The sequence below is a fragment of the Rana temporaria genome, chromosome 6 (assembly GCF_905171775.1).
Source record: "Rana temporaria chromosome 6, aRanTem1.1, whole genome shotgun sequence".
In the NCBI taxonomy this organism is placed as follows: domain Eukaryota; kingdom Metazoa; phylum Chordata; class Amphibia; order Anura; family Ranidae; genus Rana; species Rana temporaria.
The window spans coordinates 205,298,450-205,317,160 of record NC_053494.1 but is presented as its reverse complement, the minus strand read 5'-3'; the positions used below and the strand labels follow the sequence as shown (position 1 = coordinate 205,317,160).

General features: G+C 46.7%; 1 protein-coding gene across 2 annotated transcripts in view; it reads right to left on the bottom strand.

Annotated features, from left to right (window-relative positions):
- PTPRN (protein tyrosine phosphatase receptor type N) overlaps positions 1-16,068 on the bottom strand; it is a 159,420-nt gene extending 143,352 nt beyond the window's left edge. For both annotated transcript variants that reach the window (XM_040358136.1, XM_040358137.1), the window contains exon 1: positions 15,838-16,068. In XM_040358136.1, the coding sequence (XP_040214070.1) occupies positions 15,838-15,919 (82 nt within the window). In that variant the 5' untranslated portion in view covers positions 15,920-16,068. The remainder of the gene's footprint in view (positions 1-15,837) is intronic.
- Positions 16,069-18,711: the final 2,643 nt, after the last annotated feature.

Below are 18,711 nucleotides of genomic sequence, written 5' to 3'. Positions count from 1 at the left end.
TGCGGACTTAGCCGCAATGCACACTGGGAAATGTAGGCGCCCGGCGCATGCGCTGTTAAAAAAAAACATCAATCACGTCGGGTCAAGCCTCATTATCATAAAACACGCCCCCTCAGACAAATTTGAATTAGGCGCCCTTACGCCCGCCCGCTTTAGGCTACGCTGCTGTAACTTAGCAGGCAAGTACTTTGAGAATCAAGTACTTGCCTCGCTAACTTACGGCGGTGTAGCCTAAACACGCTAAGCTACGCCGCCTTAAAGTTAAGGCAATCTTGCTGAATCTAGCTAAAGGTATAATGCCGCGTACACACGGTCGGAAATACCGACAACAAAACTGTGGATTTTTTTTCGACAGAATGTTGGCTCACCCAAATGCTGATTCCGATCGTCAAGAACGCGGTGACGTACAACACGTACGACGAGCCGAGAAAAAATAAGTTCAATAGGCAGTGCAGCTCTTCCGCTTGATTCCGAACATAAGTGGATTTTTGCGCGTCGGAAATTGTGTACACACGCTCGGAAACTTCCGACAAGAACTTTTCGTGTCGGAAAAATCGCGAACCAGCTCTCAAATTTTTGCTGTCGGAAATTCCGGTGGAGCCTACAAACGGTTGGAATTTCCGACCAAAAGCTCACATCGGACTTTTCTTGTCGGATTTTCTGATCGTGTGTACGCGGCATTAGTTGCATTGGTCCAGCTTGGCACAACGTAAGCGTGTACTGTATATCAAATACGTAAAGGACCAGTGGGGAAGTTGACAATCACTGTAGTAGTCGCCAGTGGTGGCCCATCCATTAGGGGCGCCTGAGCACCACCCCCCTCTATCCACGGCTGCCACCCCCATGCTATATCTCACTGATGGCGACCCTTGGCACCCCAGGTGTTTTGGAACTACATTTCCCATGATGCTCATGCACTCTGCAGTGTAGTTAAACATCATGGGATATGTAGTTCAAAACATCTGGAGTGCCAAGGTTCGCCATCACTGCTCTATCCAGTCCACGGCCGCCACCCCCTATTCATGCGTCCGACCCCTTTCCGGACGCCGGGCGCATGAATTACAGCGGCGGGGGTGTTGATGAATACCTGCAGTGTCAAATCACAGGGGAGTAGGCGGGCAGGAGTGTGTGTGCACGCCCCAAACACGGAAACAGGCAGCGACGCAGGAACCCTTTTTTTTGTTCCGCACTGGAATTTTTTTTTGTACTAGTAATGGCGGCGATCTGCGATTTTTATCGTGACTACGACATTATGGCGTACAGATCGAACACTTTTGACGCTATTTTGGGACCATTGTCATTTATACAGTAATCAGTGCTATAAAAATGCACTGATTACTGTAAAAATGACCCTGGCAGTAAATTGGTTAACCACTAGGGGGCGAGGAAGGGGTTAAATGAGTCCTAGGGAGTGATTCTAACTGTGTGGGGTCTGGGCTACAAGTGACACGACACTGATCACTGCTCCCGTTGACAGGGAGCCGTCGATCAGTGTCCTGTCACTAGGCAGAACAGGGAAATGCCTTGTTTACATAGGCATCTCCCCGTTCTGCAGCTCTCTGTGACACGATCGCGGGACACCGGCGGACATCGAGTCCGCAGGTCCCGCGGTCACGGTCACAGAGCTTGCTGCGCGCACGCGCGCGCACGACGGGAAACTCAAAGCGACGTACGGGTACGTTGCTTTGCCCAGCCAAGCCATTCTGCTGACGTATATATGCGTGAAGCGGTTGGCAAGTGGTTAACTTTCTATTGACACCCGCAGCGGTTCGCAGAAAGCATTGTGAACTGCCTGCGAGCCAGATACGATACGGGAACCCGCACAGGAATCGCGCTGGTTCCCACATTGCATATGTGCGAACCCAGCCCAGAACACCAGGAGAAAAGAAAGAAAGCTTATAAAAGAAAACAAATGCAGCCAGCACATCTAATGATTGGTAAGCTGCAATATAATAAATGTTTGGTTTGGGGTTTAATACGGCTTTAACCACTTAAGGACCGCCTCCTGCACATTTACGTCGGCAGAATGGCACGGCTGGGCAAAAGCAGGTACCTGTACGTCCTCTTTAAGTGCCCAGCCGTGGGTCGCGGGCACGCGCCCGCGACCCGGTCCGAAGCTCCGTGACCGCGGCCGTGGGACCCGATCGCCGCTGGAGTCCCGCGATCGGTCCCTGGAGCTGAAGAACGAGGAGAGCCGTGTGTAAACACAGCTTCCCCGTTCTTCACTGTGGCGCCGTCATTGATCGCGTGTTCCCTCATATAGAGAAGCACGATCAATGACGTCACACATCCAGCCCCGCCCACCTACAGTTAGAAACACATATGAGGTCACACTTAAGCCCTTCAGCGCCCCCTAGTGGTTAACTCCCAAACTGCAATTGTCATTTTCACAGTAAACAATGCATTTTTATAGCATTTTTTTGCTGTGAAAATGACAATTGTCCCAAAAATGTGTAAAAATTGTCCGATGTGTCCGCCATAATGTCGCAGTCACGAAAAAAATCACTGATCGCCGCCATTAGTAGTAAAAAAAAAAAAGATTAATAAAAATGCAATAAAACTATCCCCTATTTTGTAAACGCTATAAATTTGGCGCAAACCAAATCGATAAACGCTTTTTGCGATTTTTTTAACCAAAAATATGTAGAAGAATACGTATCGGCCTAAACTGAGGAATTTTTTTTTTTTATATATGTTTTTGGGGGATATTTATTATAGCAAAAAGTAAAAAATATTGCATTTTTTTCAAAACTGTCGCTCTATTTTTGTTTATAGCGCAAAAAATAAAACCGCAGAGGTGATCAAATACCACCAAAAGAAAGCTCTATTTGTGGGGAAAAAAGGACGCCAATTTTGTTTGGGAGCCACGTCGCACGACCGCGCAATTGTCAGTTAAAGCGACGCAGTGCCGAATCGCAAAAACTGTCCGGGTCCTTTACCTGCATTTTGGTCCGGGTCTTAAGTGGTTAACAAACCAAACGTCACCCATCTTTGGTTTCCGTCCACTTTAAGGGCCCCCGGGCACCTTTCATGCCACACCGGAGAGATGATGAGCCAAGTCCCATAATACTTCATTTTTTATTTTATGGTCGTCTGAGCAGTAAAAGAATTGTGATCGATCGCTGTGCAGTCCTGAACGCTGCACGCTGTTATTTGTCTAATGAAAGAAGCTGCATTAGAACGTCTCCTCCATTTATAACAATGGAGTGGGTGTGGTTACAATAAAAATAAAATACAAGAAGCGGGAGGTTCCGAAATGATTTGCTTCCTATATATATACAGCTGTGCTCATAAGTTTACATACCCCGGCAGAATTTATGATTTCTTGGCCATTTTTCTGAGAATATGAATGATAACAGAAAAACTTTTCTTTCACTCGTGGTTAGTGTTTGGCTGAAGCCATTTATTATCAATCAACGGTGTTTACTCTTTTTAACCACTTAAGACCCGGACCATTATGCAGGTTAAGGACCTTGCCCCTTTTTGCGATTCGGCACTGCGTCGCTTTAACTGACAATTGCGCGGTCGTGCGACGTGGCTCCCAAACAAAATTGGCATCCTTTTTTTCCCCCACAAATAGAGCTTTCTTTTGGTGGTATTTGATCACCTCTGCGGTTTTTATTTTTTGCGCTATAAACAAAAAAAGAGGGACAATTTTGAAAAAAAAAAAAACAATATTTTTAACTTTTTGCTATAATAAATATCACCCAAAAAATATATTAACAAAAACATTTTTTTTTCCCTCAGTTTAGGGCGATACGTATTTTTCTACATATTTTTGGTAAAAAAAACTGCAATAAGCGTTTATTGATTGGTTTGCGCACAAGTTAGAGCGTTTACAAAATAGGGGATCGTTTTATGGCATTTTTATGATTTTTTTTTTTTACTAGTAATGGCGGCAAACAGCGATTTTTTTTTGTGACTGCGACATTATGGCGGACACATCGGACACCTTTGACACTATTTTGGGACCATTGTCATTTTTACATAATGTCGTTTTGCCCAGCTGTGCCATTGCTGCTGCAGTAAGACTGTGGCGGCTGATCGGCAAGTGGTTAATAGGGGGTGTTTTTGGATTGAGGTCAGTAGGAAGTGATTTTGCATTGAAGTCAATGGGACGCAGCATGCCATTATTTTCAACTTTTTTTTCCCGCCGATAACCCTATTTTTCAGCTGATAATTTTTGGCGGCTGAATGCATGGCACTGTTTACCTCTGCAGCAGGCTGGCAGGGGACAGGCTTTTCTGCTCAGCATAGGTGAGTCAGGACACCTACTAACACACAGCTTCTTTCTCTATCTGCAACGTAGAGAGCGTCCTGACTCTCCGGTAGTCCAAGGGAGGGGGCGAGCACGACACTCCACACCAGGGAGAAAGCCTTGCATTACTGTGTGGAGTTACAGACAGAAGAACAGGAAGTGAGGATTTCTCAGAAGAAATAAGGACATTTAAAAGCAAAATGGAAGGATGAGGTAAGTGAAGGAGGACTGCACTGAGGTAAAGGAAGATATTTAGTAAAAAAAAAATTGTACCTTTACAACCCCTTTAAGCTCAAACACGCATGCGTGTGTATGTGTCTACATATATATGACACTGGCACATTGATCTCCCTGCCGACACAGTGAAAGAGAAGAGCATAAACACTTCTCTTATGGTAGAGCCGGTAAGAGGGAGATCTTCCCCATGTTCCTGCTGCTATAAAGAGCGATAACACTAATGTGCATGGGGTGATTAGGGTGTGCCTGGGCACCCCCGGCACACCCTGTGCGCACACCTATGCTACTCAGGCTGTGGTTGCTTTAGAAAAAAAAACGAACTGCAAGCCATTGAACACTTTTTTTTGGATGCACCTGAAATGTATTTAGCTGATTTAAAGGGGTTGTAAAGATACAATTTTTTTTCCTAAATAGCTTCCTTTACCTTAGTGCAGTCCTCCTTCACTTACCTCATCCTTCCATTTTGCTTTTAAATGTCCTTATTTCTTCTGAGAAATCCTCACTTCCTGTTCTTCTGTCTGTAACTCCACACAGTAATGCAAGGCTTTCTCCCTGGTGTGGAGAAAGCCTCTTGAGGGGGCCGGGGCCATTTTAATAGCATCACGGGCCCCTGGGCAAAGTAATGCTCTGGGGCCCCTACAATGATGACAGTGCAGGTAAACAGACATCAAGTAGGTAGGCGGCAGACTGCCTCCCCTGTGTATCTTTCACTCTCAGTGCCATCATGGGGCCGCCAATTTCGGGGCAGCGTGGGCTCAAGGACCAGTGGCTTTGGGGGAAGTGCAGGGGCCCCCCATGCAGCTGGGGCCCCTGGGCAGTGCCCTCTCATTAAGACAGCCCCGGAGGGGGCGAGCAGGCAAGTCAGGACACTCTCTACTTTGCAGATAGAGAAAGGAGCTGTGTGTTAGTGGGCGTCCTGACACTCCTGCTCGCCCCCTCCCCCTTCAAGAGGCTTTCTCCACACCAGGGAGAAAGCCTCGCATTACTGAACCTGAACGTTAATTGGGATGTTTCAGATCTCACCTCTGTATTCTTCAGCACCAACACTCATCTACCCACCCGTCACAGATCCTAGCAACAGATAAAGGTCACCCGATGTGACATCATCAATTCAAACAAGCGGAATGCGCGGAATAATACACTGACATGAGTATATTAGTCTGGAGTGTTGCAGCTGCCTCCCCCCCCCCCCCATAGTATAGTGTGTGCCCAGCCTGCCTGGACCCAATGACTGCCCGGGTTCCATATGGCCCCTGGTGACCTCCAGGCACAGCTCAGCACAGTCCGCTGCCCGATATTCCCGACCCGAGAGCCGCGCGCTACAATATTTCCAGTATAATGATAAGAAGGCACAGATCCCAGAAGTGCTTGTTATTGCAGAGAATGAGCAATCATTGCCCTTTTCTCCATCTCCCGGCGCCTGCCGTTCCCAGAGATCTCCCCCCTCTACCATTTCCTTTCTCTAAAGATAATCGAAGGATTTGCAGATCCCATCATGGAGTGAAATCCTTTAGGAAGTCCGTTTGATATGCCGGCTATCTGCAAATTTAGCATGAAGTCCTCAGCCAGACTGAGCAGGGTTTTCACAGTGGGCCAGATTCACAAAGAGATACGACGGCGCATCTCCTGATACGCCGTCGTATCTCTGAGATCCGACGCTCGGATCTATGCGACTGATTCATAAGAATCAGTTCCGCATAGATCTCCCTTAGATCCGACGGTGTAAGTGACTTACACCGTCGGATCTTAGGCTGCAATCTCCCGCCGGCCGCTAGGTGACGCTTCGGTTTTTTACGCGTCGGATATGCAAATGAGGAGACCCGCCGATTCAGTAACGAACGCCCGCCGCTTTTTTTTCACGTCGTTTGCGTTCGGCTTTTTCCAGCGGATAGTTACCCCTGCTATAGCAGGGGTAACTGCCGCGTATACTATGTTTAGTATGGCCGTCGTTCCCGCGCCGAGTTTTAAATTTTAACGTCGTTTGCGTACGCCGATTCAGAATTCTTCCCGACGCAGGTTACGCTCACGCCGAAACCACTGACGTCCTAGTAACGTCAGTGTGAGCAATGCACGCCGGGAAATTTAGCCGGCGGCGCATGCGCATTTAAATCGGCGCGGGGACGCGCCTGATTTAAATACTACACTCCCCCTAGCCGCGGAATTTGAATTCCGCCGGGGGAGTTACGATCCGCCGGTGCAATTTTCGAGGTAAGTGCTTTGTGAATACAGCACTAGCCTCGCAAAAGTGCGCCGGAGGATCGTAAATCACATAGATTACGCGGATCTAAAGATCCGCTAATCTATGTGAATCTGGCCCAGTGCCTCTGGGCAGATCGGAAGTCTTCCAATGATTAGACTTAAAGCGGAGTTCCGCCAATTGAAAGTCAGCAGCTACAAATACAGCAGCTGCCAACTTTTAAAACAAGGACACTTACCTGTCCCAGGGCGCCCGCGATGTCGGCATCCGAAGCCGATCTGTCCCTCAGCCGTCGGGGTGGAGGCGCCGCCATCTTCGGTAAGGTTCTACGGCGGCAGGTCGGCTCTCCTGCGCGAGAGCGCGTAGTATAACGTCGGCTCTCGAAGCGGCCACTCCGCTCGCTCCTGACTCCCGCGCGTGTGTCCGGCGGTCTCGAAGCGGCCCCCCCGCTCGCTCCTGACTCCCGCGCGCGTGCCCCGGCGGTCGCGATCCCCTCGGGCACCCGCGAACGCTCGTTACAGAGCGGGGGCCGGGAGCTGTGTGTGTAAACACACAGGGCCAGATCCACATACATTTAGTTCCGCGCAGCGTATCAGAGATACGCTACGCCGCCGTACCTTACCTGGCGCATTTTCGAATCCTCAGCGATTTTGCGACGTAAGTTTCGGTGGCGTAGTGTATTTCTGGCGGCGGATTTCAAATTGGGCGGGTTGGGGGCGGGTTTCATTTAAATGAAGCGCGTCCCCGCGCCGAATGAAATGCGCATGCGTCGTCCAGAAATTTCCCGCCGTGCTTTGCGCGAAATGACGTCGCAACGACGTCATTTTTTGAACTTAGACGTGAGTTACATCCATCCCTATTCACGGACGACTTACGCAAAAAAAAAAATCTAATTTCGACATGGGAACGACGGCCATACTTAACATGGCAATTCTATCTATACGCCGCAAAATACCAGCTTTATCTATACGCCGGAAAAAGCCGACTACAGACGACGTTAGAAAATGCGACGGCCGCGCGTACATTTGTGGATCGTCGTAAATCGCTAATTTGCATACCTGACGCGGAAAACGCCACCCAGCGGACGCCGAAGTATTGCATCTTAGATCCGAAGGCGTACGAAGACGTACACCTGTTGGATCTAACCCAGAAGCCGTCGTATCTTGTTTTGAGGATTCAAAACAACGATACGACGCAGGAAATTTGAAAGTACGCCGGCGTATCAGTAGATACACCGGCGTACTTCGTCTGTGGATCTGGCCCATAGCTCCCGGTCCTGTCAGGGCAGAAATGCCTGACAATGTATGAACAGCGATTTGTCATTTCCCCTAGTCAGTCCACCCCCCCTACAGTTAGAACACACCCAGGGAACATACTTAACCCCTTCCCCGCCCCCTAGTGTTAACCCCTTCCCTGCCAGTGGCATTTTTATAGTAATCAATGCATTTTTATAGCACTGATCGCTATAAAAATGCCAATGGTCCCAAAAATGTGTCAAAAGTGTCCGAAGTGTCCGCCATAATGTCGCAGTACCGAAAAAAAATCGCTGATCGCCGCCATTACTAGTAAAAAAAAAATATTAATAAAAATGCCATAAAACTATCCCCTATTTTGTAGACACTCTAACTTTTTCGCAAACCGATCAATAAACGCTTATTGCGTAGAGGAATACGTATTGTCCTAAACTGAGGAAAAAAATTGTTTTTTTTACATATTTTTGGGGGCTATATATTATGGTAAAAAGTAAAAAAATATGATTTTTTTTCAAAATTGACGCCCGTTTTGTTTTTAGCGCAAAAACTAAAAACCTCAGAGGTGATCAAACACCACCAAAAGAAAGCTCTATTTGTGGGACGCCAATTTTGTTTGGGAACCACGTCGCACGACCGCGCAATTGTCAGTTAAAGCGAAGTGCCGAATCGCAAAAAGTGCTCTGGTCTTTGACCAGCAATATGGTCCGGGGCTTAAGTGGTTAATGCCACGTCGGAAAATTTGAGAACCAGCTCTCCGATGGAGCCTACACAGGGTCGGAATTTCCGACCAAAAGCTCACATCGGACTTTTCTTGATGGAATTTCCGATCGTGTGTACTCAGCATAAGTTTCCATACAAGAAATAATTTGTCACGCTTCTGTTTTTTGTTTGCATTTTACATTTTCTGCATTCCCCCCCAAAAAAAACACGTAAACACCATCAAATCTTCCCGATAAAATATTCCGAGGGCCTGCTGGGGCTCCCTTGAGGCTGGTTATTATCACCGCCATCAAAGAGAATTATTCAACACTAAAAGTATAGAATTCTGTATTCTGCGGCGCGGCTGTCGCTTCTTCCGTCCCGGGGCTTTCATCTGATGACACGGTGCCGTGGTGTGCCGCTTCCTACAACAGCCGACCTCTGATCAACTTTCATATATTTAGTACAAGTGGCACCACTGACAGCCAAATCCTTTCTTTCTTTCTTTTTTAAAGCAATAAAAGAATATTGGAAGCAATAGAAGGAGAAGTGTGCTGGCACAGGGGACGCTATCACCAATCAGAAGTCACCTTCTACATACATAGAGACTCCACCCACAACGTCTTATCACAGGGGGAGGAGTAGCTTTAGTTAGCCAGGTACCTGAAATTTTCAAATCTCAACACACAAGTCTAATGCCGCGTACACACGACCGTTTTTCGGGTTGTAAAAAATGACATTTTTACTTTAATGTCATTAAAAACGATCCTGTGTGGGCTCCAGAGCATTTTTCACGGCCAGCGTAAATATGCATCCAAGATACGACGGCGTAGGAGACTTACGTCGGTCGTATCTTGGCAAAATTCAGGCGTATCTGATTTCCAGAATACGCGTATAGATACGTCGTCGTAAGTCCTTTCTAAATCCGACCCAGTGTGTCTAAAATACAGTAATTGAAAGAAATTTTTATATATATAATTTTTTTTTTTTTTCAATTATTTTTAACACACTGTACTGTAGTATCACTGTACTACTCTGGGGAAGTGATCAGGATATATATTTTTTTTTTATTTCCACATTATGATTGCCTTATACCAATGAATTTCATTGGTATAAGCAACCATTTTTACTGAATGAAACGGATTCATTCAGTGAGTATTGTGATTAGCTGTGATTGGCCACAGCTAATCACATGGTACAGATGGGCTGTGATTGGCCCTGTCTGTATATATATTACATACTATCACCAGTCAGTGTTCCTGATCACTGCCACACCAGTTATAGGATGACGCTGTACTGCACTGCTGATAGTACAGTGGAACCTCGGATTACGAGTATAATCCGTTCCAGGAGAATTCTCGTAATCCAAAGCACTCACATATCAAAGCGAGTTTCCCCATAGAAGTCAATGGAAATCAAAATAATTAGTTCCGCATTGACTTCAATGGCATGCAATACCACATGTGGCCAGAGGTGGGGGGGGGGGGCGCCGGAGAGCCTCGAAAATTATCAGGGACGGCTCAGTTGACCTCGGAAACCCTCGGAAACAGCCAGGAACTGAGTATTTCCAAGTATTTCCGAACGACTACGAAACAAATGCGGTACTGCACACCCCATTAGCTTGAATTCTTCTAGTTTTGCGAGACAACACTCGCAAACCGAGTCAGAATTAAAAAAAAAAAATTGCTTGTCTTTCAAAATGCTCGTTAATCGCATTACTCGTAAACCAAGGTAACACTGTATGTAAAAAAAAAAAAAAAATTGTGAATTTTTTTTTTTTTTTTTCAAAAAAATTGTGACAAAAAATGACAGGTTTAAAAAAAAAAAAAAAACCTCTGTGCCTCTTACTAAATACCTCAGGATGTCTACTTTCCAAAAAGGGGTCATTTCGGGGGTATTTGTACTTTCCTAGCGTTTTCGGACCTCAAGAAATGAAATATTCAGATATATACCATATGTTATGGAACTTTCCTACAGACTAAATAATATACACCGATTTGGGTTATTTTCATCTAAGAAAGGTAGCAGAATACATTTTAGCCTAAAGCTCTGAAGAAATATATATGTTTTTTCAACATTTTTGGTAATTTTCTAATTTTTTTAGCAAAAAATGAAAAAAAATTAAATAAAAATGTCGTATGTGCACAGTGTTGTATGATCGCGCAATTGTCATTCAAAGTGTGACGGCTCTGAAATCTGAAAACTGTCCCTGGGCAGGAAGGGGGTGAAGGTGCCCGGTATTGAAGTGGTAATGATAACTATACTTATTTTTCAAAAAGTCAGTTATTTTCAGTTAAAGCTGAACTCTAATGCCGCGTACACACGATCATTTTTCGGGTTGTAAAAAACGGAAACATTTTTTTTTAATAAAAATAATAATAATTAAAAAAAAAATAATAATAATAATAAAAAAAATAATAATAATAATAATAAAAAATAATAATAATAATAATAAAAAAAATAATAATAATAATAAAAAAAATAATTATAATAAAAAAATGACAGCTATTTTCAGTTGTGCTCAATGACACTTTACTGTCACGTAATACAATGAAACTTCCTCAGCCTCGTTTGAAGCTTTGTGATTTCAGCCAACACGGTCTCATTAAACCAGCAATCAACAGCATCCAATCAGAATCAACCTGGCAGCGATCGGAAATCAGACTGCTGGTGGTGCTTTGCTCAGATTTACTGAATAAGCCTAAAAAAGCACAGCAAGAAAAAAACAACTGATTTCTAAGTAATCGCTAGAAGTGACTGAATATCATGTTTTACATTTACAGGAATGACAGGAAATATATGTTTTTATCACTTTTATAACAACATTTATTCCAAATCCCAATCCCTGCCCCCGGAATGGGGGAGGATGAAAGGTGAGGAACGCAACAACAGCAAATAACTGAACACATGAAAAAGAAAAGGGGAATTTACTCAAACAGGAACAGCCGTGTATAGTAACCAATCAGCTGCTGCCTTCAGCTGGTTGAGCTAAGCTTTGGAAATCAAAGCTGGAGGCTGATTGGCTGCCACGCACAGCTACTACAGATTCTGTCTGCTCCAGTCTTAGCAAATGACAATATATACTGTAAATATACACAACATCAAATAGTAAATGTAGACAATATAAATAAAAGGATACATTGTATACATTAGTATAGACATGCAGAAGAGGAGAACACAGTGGAGTCCTGTAGTAGAGGAACGTCCATTAGAGAAGCAACCGATAGAGCATTACCCTGTAGAGGAGCATCTAGTAGAGGAACATCTAGTAGAGGAGCACTCAGTAGAGGAGGATCTAATAAAGGAACACTCAGTAGAGGAGCATCTAGTAAAGGAACACTCAGAGGAGCATCTAGTAGAGGAACACTCAGTAGAGGAGCATCTAGTAAAGGAACACTCAGTAGAGGAGCATCTAGTAAAGGAACACTCAGTAGAGGAGCATCTAGTAGAGGAACACTCGGTAGAGGAGCATCTAGTAAAGGAACACTCAGTAGAGGAGAATCTAGTAGAGGAACACTCGGTAGAGGAGCATCTAGTAGAGGAACACTCAGTAGAGGAGCATCTAGTAGAGGAACACTCAGTAGAGGAGCATCTAGTAGAGGAACACTCAGTAGAGGAGCATCTAGTAGAGGAACACTCGGTAGAGGATCATCTAGTAGAGGAACACTCGGTAGAGGAGCATCTAGTAAAGGAACACTCGATAGAGGAGCATCTAGTAAAGGAACACTCAGTAGAGGAGCATCTAGTAGAGGAACACTCAGTAGAGGAGCATCTAGTAGAAGAACACTCAGTAGAGGAGCATCTAGTAGAAGAACACTCAGTAGAGGAACATCTAGTAAAGGAACACTCAGCAGAGGAGTATCTAGTAGAAGAACACTCAGTAGAGGAGCATCTAGTAGAAGAACACTCAGTAGAGGAGCATCTAGTAGAAGAACACTCAGTAGAGGAGCATCTAGTAAAGGAACACTCAGCAGAGGAGTATCTAGTAGAGGAACACTCAGTAGAGGAGCATCTAGTAAAGAAACATTCAGTAGAGGAGCATCTTGTAAAGGAACACTCGATAGACGAGCATCTAGTAAAGGAACACTCAGTAGAGGAGAATCTAGTAGAGGAACACTCAGTAGAGGAGCATCTAGTAAAGGAACACTTGGTAGAGGAGCATCTAGTAGAGGAACACTCAGTAGAGGAGCATCTAGTAAAGGAACACTCGGTAGAGGAGCATCTTGTAAAGGAACACTCGGTAGAGGAGCATCTAGTAAAGGAACACTCAGTAGAGGAGCATCTAGTAGAGGAACACTCAGTAGAGGAGCATCTAGTAAAGGAACACTCGGTAGAGGAGCATCTTGTAAAGGAACACGCGGTAGAGGAGCATCTAGTAGAGGAACACTCGGTAGAGGAGCATCTAGTAAAGGAACACTCAGTAGAGGAGCATCTAGTAAAGGAACACTCGGTAGAGGAGCATCTAGTAAAGGAACACTCAGTAGAGGAGCATCTAGTAGAGGAACACTCGGTAGAGGAGCATCTTGTAAAGGAACACTCGGTAGAGGAGCATCTTGTAAAGGAACACTCGGTAGAGGAGCATCTAGTAGAGGAACACTCGGTAGAGGAGCATCTTGTAAAGGAACACTCAGTAGAGGAGCATCTAGTAAAGGAACACTCAGTAGAGGAGCATCTAGTAAAGGAACACTCAGTAGAGGAGAATCTAGTAGAGGAACACTCAGTAGAGGAGCATCTAGTAGAGGAACACTGAGTAGAGAGGGATCAAATAAAGGAAAACTCAGTAGAGGAGCATCTAGTAAGGGGACACTCAGTAGAGGAGCATCTAGTAAGTAGAGGAACACTCAGTAGAGGAGCATCTAGTAAAGGAACACTCAGTAGAGGAGCATCTAGTAGAGGAACACTCAGTAGAGGAGCATCTAGTAGAGGAACACTCGGTAGAGGAGCATCCAGTAAAGGAACACTCAGTAGAGGAGCATCTAGTAGAGGAACACTCAGTAGAGGAGCATCTAGTAAAGGAACACTGAGTAGAGAGGGATCTAAAAAACGAACACTCAGTAGAGGAGCATCTAGTGGAGGAACACTCAGTAGAGAGGGATCTAATAAAGGAACACTCAGTAGAGGAGCATCTAGTAAAGGAACACTCAGTAGAGAGGGTTCTAATAAAGGAACACTCAGTAGAGGAGCATCTAGTAGAGGAACACTCAGTAGAGGAGTATGTAGTTGAGGAACACTCAGTAGAGGAGCATCTAGTAAAGGAACACTCAGTAGAGGGGGATCTAATAAAGGAACACTCAGTAGAGGAGCATCTAGTAAAGGAACACTCAGTAGAGGAGCATCTAGTAAAGGAACACTCAGTAGAGGAGCATCTAGTAAAGGAACACTCGGTAGAGGAGCATCTAGTAGAGGAACACTCGGTAGAGGAGCATCTAGTAGAGGAACACTAAGTAGAGGTGCAGGTAGTAGCGGAACACTCGGTAGAGGAGCATCTAGTAGAGGAACACTCAGTAGAGGAGCATCTAGTAAAGGAACACTCGGTAGAGGAGCATCTAGTAAAGGAACACTCAGTAGAGGAGCATCCAGTAAAGGAACACTCAGTAGAGAGAATCTAGTAGAGGAACACTCGGTAGAGGAGCATCTAGTAGAGGAACACTCAGTAGAGGAGCATCTAGTAGAGGAACACTCAGTAGAGGAGCATCTAGTAGAGGAACACTCAGTAGAGGAGCATCTAGTAGAGGAACACTCGGTAGAGGAGAATCTAGTAAAGGAACACTCGGTAGAGGAGCATCTAGTAAAGGAACACTAAGTAGAGGTGCAGGTAGTAGCGGAACACTCGGTAGAGGAGCATCTAGTAGAGGAACATTCAGTAGAGGAGCATCTAGTAAAGGAACACCCAGTAGAGAAGCACCTGTAGTGATGTACACGGTGTAGCACCCTATGGAGAAGCACACAGTAGTAGAGGAGTAGAGGAGCCCCCTGTAGTAGAGGAGCCCCCTGTAGTAGTGGAGCCCCCTGTAGTAGTGGAGCCCCCTGTAGTAGAGGAGCCCCCTGTGGTAGTGGAGCCCCCTGTGGTAGTGGAGCCCCCTGTAGTAGTGGAGCCCCCTGTAGTAGTGGAGCCCCCTGTAGTAGTGAAGCCCCCCTGTAGTAGTGGAGCCCCCCTGTAGTAGTGAAGCCCCCCTGTAGTAGTGGAGCCCCCTGTAGTAGTGGAGCCCCCCTGTAGTAGAAGAGCCCCCCTGTAGTAGTGGAGCCCCCTGTAGTAGAGGAGCCCCCTGTGGTAGAGGAGCCCCCTGTAGTAGTGGAGCCCCCCTGTAGTAGTGGAGCCCCCCTGTAGTAGTGGAGCCCCCTGTAGTGGAGCCCCCCTGTAGTAGTGGAGCCCCCCTGTAGTAGTGGAGCCCCTTGTAGTAGTAGTGCCCCCTGTAGTAGTGGAGCCCCCCTGTAGTAGAAGAGCCCCCTGTAGTAGTGGAGCCCCCCTGTAGTAGTGGAGCCCCCGTAGTAGTGGAGCCCCCCTGTAGTAGTGGAGCCCCCCTGAAGTAGTGGAGCCCCCCTGTAGTAGTGGAGCCCCCTGTAGTAGAGGAGCCCCCATAGTAGTGGAGCCCCCCTGTAGTAGTGGAGCCCCCCTGTAGTAGTGGAGCCCCCTGTAGTAGTGGAGCCCCCCTGTAGTAGTGGAGCCCCCTGTAGTAGTGGAGCCCCCTGTAGTAGTGGAGCCCCCCTGTAGTAGTGGAGCCCCTTGTAGTAGTAGTGCCCCCTGTAGTAGAGGAGCCCCCTGTAGTAGTGAAGCCCCCCTGTAGTAATGGAGCCCCCCTGTAGTAGTGGCGCCCCCCATAGTAGTGGAGCCCCCCTGTAGTAGTGGAGCCCCTTGTAGTAGTAGTGCCCCCTGTAGTAGTGGAGCCCCCCATAGTAGAGGAGCCCCCTGTAGTAGAGGAGCCCCCTGTAGTAGTGAAGCCCCCCTGTAGTAATGGAGCCCCCCTGTAGTAGTGGCGCCCCCCCATAGTAGTGGAGCCCCCTGTAGTAGTGGAGCCCCTTGTAGTAGTAGTGCCCCCTGTAGTAGTGGAGCCCCCTGTAGTAGTGGGTGGGTGTAAATCCCGAACAGGCGGCGGTATGGATGGATGTTAGTGATGAGACTCCCCTCCCCCGGTGTACAATCCCCCCCCATACACGATATATAGGGAAGAGGAAGATGCGGAGATGTCACTCACCGTGGCTCCGGGCCCCCAGGCCCCCGCGGGGGCAGCAGGTAATCAGCAGGAGGCAGAGGACGGTGCCTGCGGGGAGACCCATCCTGGTGCTGGAGGCCTCCGCGGTGTGACGGATGAGGGGCCCCCGGGGCTCCCGATCACACAGGGCGCATACCGCCCGCTCTGCTCTCCCCGGCCGCGATCAGCACCACGGACAGCGACTGGAGAGCCGAGCGGAGACTGCGCCCGCTGACCCCGCCCCCCAGCTCCGCCCCCCTGCCTATCACCGACCATCAATGAGCTCTTCATAGGGACACGCCTACTAACCCTTTCCTGACCACTGTGCCTGCTTCCTATATGGAATAGAATGGGTTGTCACCCCGATCTGCTGTATTGATTCCTAAATTTAAACTTAAAATTTAAATGGCATATATATATGAAGACAAAAAAAAAAGATATATCTAAAAAAATATATATAAATATATATACTTACCGCTTACCGGCCACTTTATTAGGTACATCTGTACCAACCCAGTGCTAGCAAGGTGTACCTAATAATGTTGCAGGTATATAGATCTATCTATCTATCTATCTATCTATCTATCTATCTATCTATCTATCTATCTATCTATCTATCTATCTATCTATATATCTCGGAAACTTAATATATACCTAATAAAGTGTCCGGTATATATATATATATATATATATATATAATGTTTATATATCTCCCTTAAAGGTACATCGTTTTTTTCATTATATACTGTACATACCAGAGGCGGCTGGTGCTCTAAATTTTTGGGGGGGGCGCAAACAAACGAAAAAAAACAACAATTGCAGCCACTGTGCCCATCAAACGCAGCCACTGTGCCATGCCATCAAACGCAGCCACTGTGCCCATCAATTATCGCCACTGTGCCAATTGTCGCCACTGTGCCCTTTAATTGTCGCCACTGTGCCCTTTAATTGTCGCCACTATGCCCTTTGTCACCATTGTGCCCTTCGTCGCCACTGTGCCCTTTAATTGTCGCCACTGTGCCCTTTAATTGTCGCCACTGTGCCCTTTGTCACCACTGTGCCCTTTAATTGTTGCCACTGTGCCCTTTGTCGCCACTGTGCCCTTTAATTGTCACCACTGTGCCCTTTAATTGTCGCCACTGTGCCCTTTGTCACCACTGTGCCCTTTGTCACCACTGTGCCCTTTAATTGTCGCCACTGTGCCCTTTAATTGTCGCCACTGTGCCCTTTGTCACCACTGTGCCCTTTAATTGTCGCCACTGTGCCCTTTAATTGTCGCCACTGTGCCAATTGTCACCACTGTGTCCTTTAATTGTCGCCACTGTGCCCTTTAATTGTCGCCACTGTGCCAATTGTCGCCACTGTGCCAATTGTTGCCACTGTGCCCTGTAATAATCGCCAATGTGCCCTGTAAAATGCAGAAACCCCCCCCCCCCCGCCCGGCACTTACCTTTCTGGGGTCGGCCATCCTCCTTCCACGGTCCCTCGATGACTTCTCCTGCACTCAATGGCGCTTCAGCCAATCAGGTTACCGGTAACCAGAACTGGTGAACCTGATTGGCTGAGACGCCTGTCAGTCTTATCCAAGGAACGCACCCCCCGTGCGTCCCTTGGATAAAAAAATTTGGAATCCGATTACATAGCAGAGGCGGCTGGTGCTCTAAATTTTTTGGGGGGCGCAAACAAACGAAAAAAAAAAAACAATTGCAGCCACTGTGCCATCAATTGTCACCACTGTGCCGTGCCATCAAACGCAGCCACTGTGCCCATCAATTGTCACCACTTTGCCCTTTAATTGTCGCCACTGTGCCCTTTGTCGCCACTGTGCCCTTTAATTGTCACCACTGTGCCAATTGTCGCCACTGTGCCCTTTGTCGACACTGTGCCCTGTAATTATCGCCACTGTGCCCTTTGTCACAGTAGGGAACCTGGAAGTGAAGCCGCAAGGCCGAGAGCCGAGAGAGAAATCGGCTTCGGGACCCGACATCACAGGCACCCTGAACAGGTAAGTGTCCAAATATTAAGTCAGCAGCTGCAGTATTTGTAGCTGCTGACTTTTAATAATATTATTTTTTTTTTCCGTCTGAACAATGCAAGTGGCTTTGAACGTGAGATGGCTGTTGGTGGCAGACGGGCTGGTCTCAGTATTTAAAAAAACTGCTGATCTACAGGGATTTTCACACACAACCATCTCTCGGGTTTACAGAGAATGGTCAGAAAAAGAGAAAATATCCAGCGAGCGGCAGTTGTGTAGAGGAAAATGCCTTGTTGATGTCAGAGGAGAATGGGCAGGTGATGATAGAAGGACAACAGTAACTCAAATAACCACTCATTACACCCAAGGTATGCAGAATACCATCTCTGAACGCACAAGACATCGACATTGGTGGTCAGCATTGAAGTGACCCCTTACATTGGTGGTCAGCGTAAAAGTGACCCCTTACATTGGTGGTCAACGTAGAGGCGACCCCTTACATTGGTGGTCAGTGTAGAACTGATATTTACATTGGTGGTCAGCGTAGACGTGACCTTTACATTGGTGGTCAGTGTAAAGGTGATCCCTTACTATGGTGGTCAGTGTAGAGGTGACCTTTTCATTGGTGGTGAGCGTAGAAGTGTCCTCTTATATTTGTGGTCATTGTTGAAATGACCCCTTACATTGGTGGTCAGCATTGAAGTGACCCCTTACATTGGTGGTCAGCGTAAAAGTCACCCCTTACGTTGGTGGTCAGCGTAGAGGCGACTCCTTACATTGGTGGTCAGCGTAGAAGTGACCATTTACATTGGTGGTCAGCATTGAAGTAACCCCTTAAATTGGTGATCAGTGTAGAGGTGACCCTTTACATTGGTGGTCAGTGTAGAGGTGACCTCTTCATT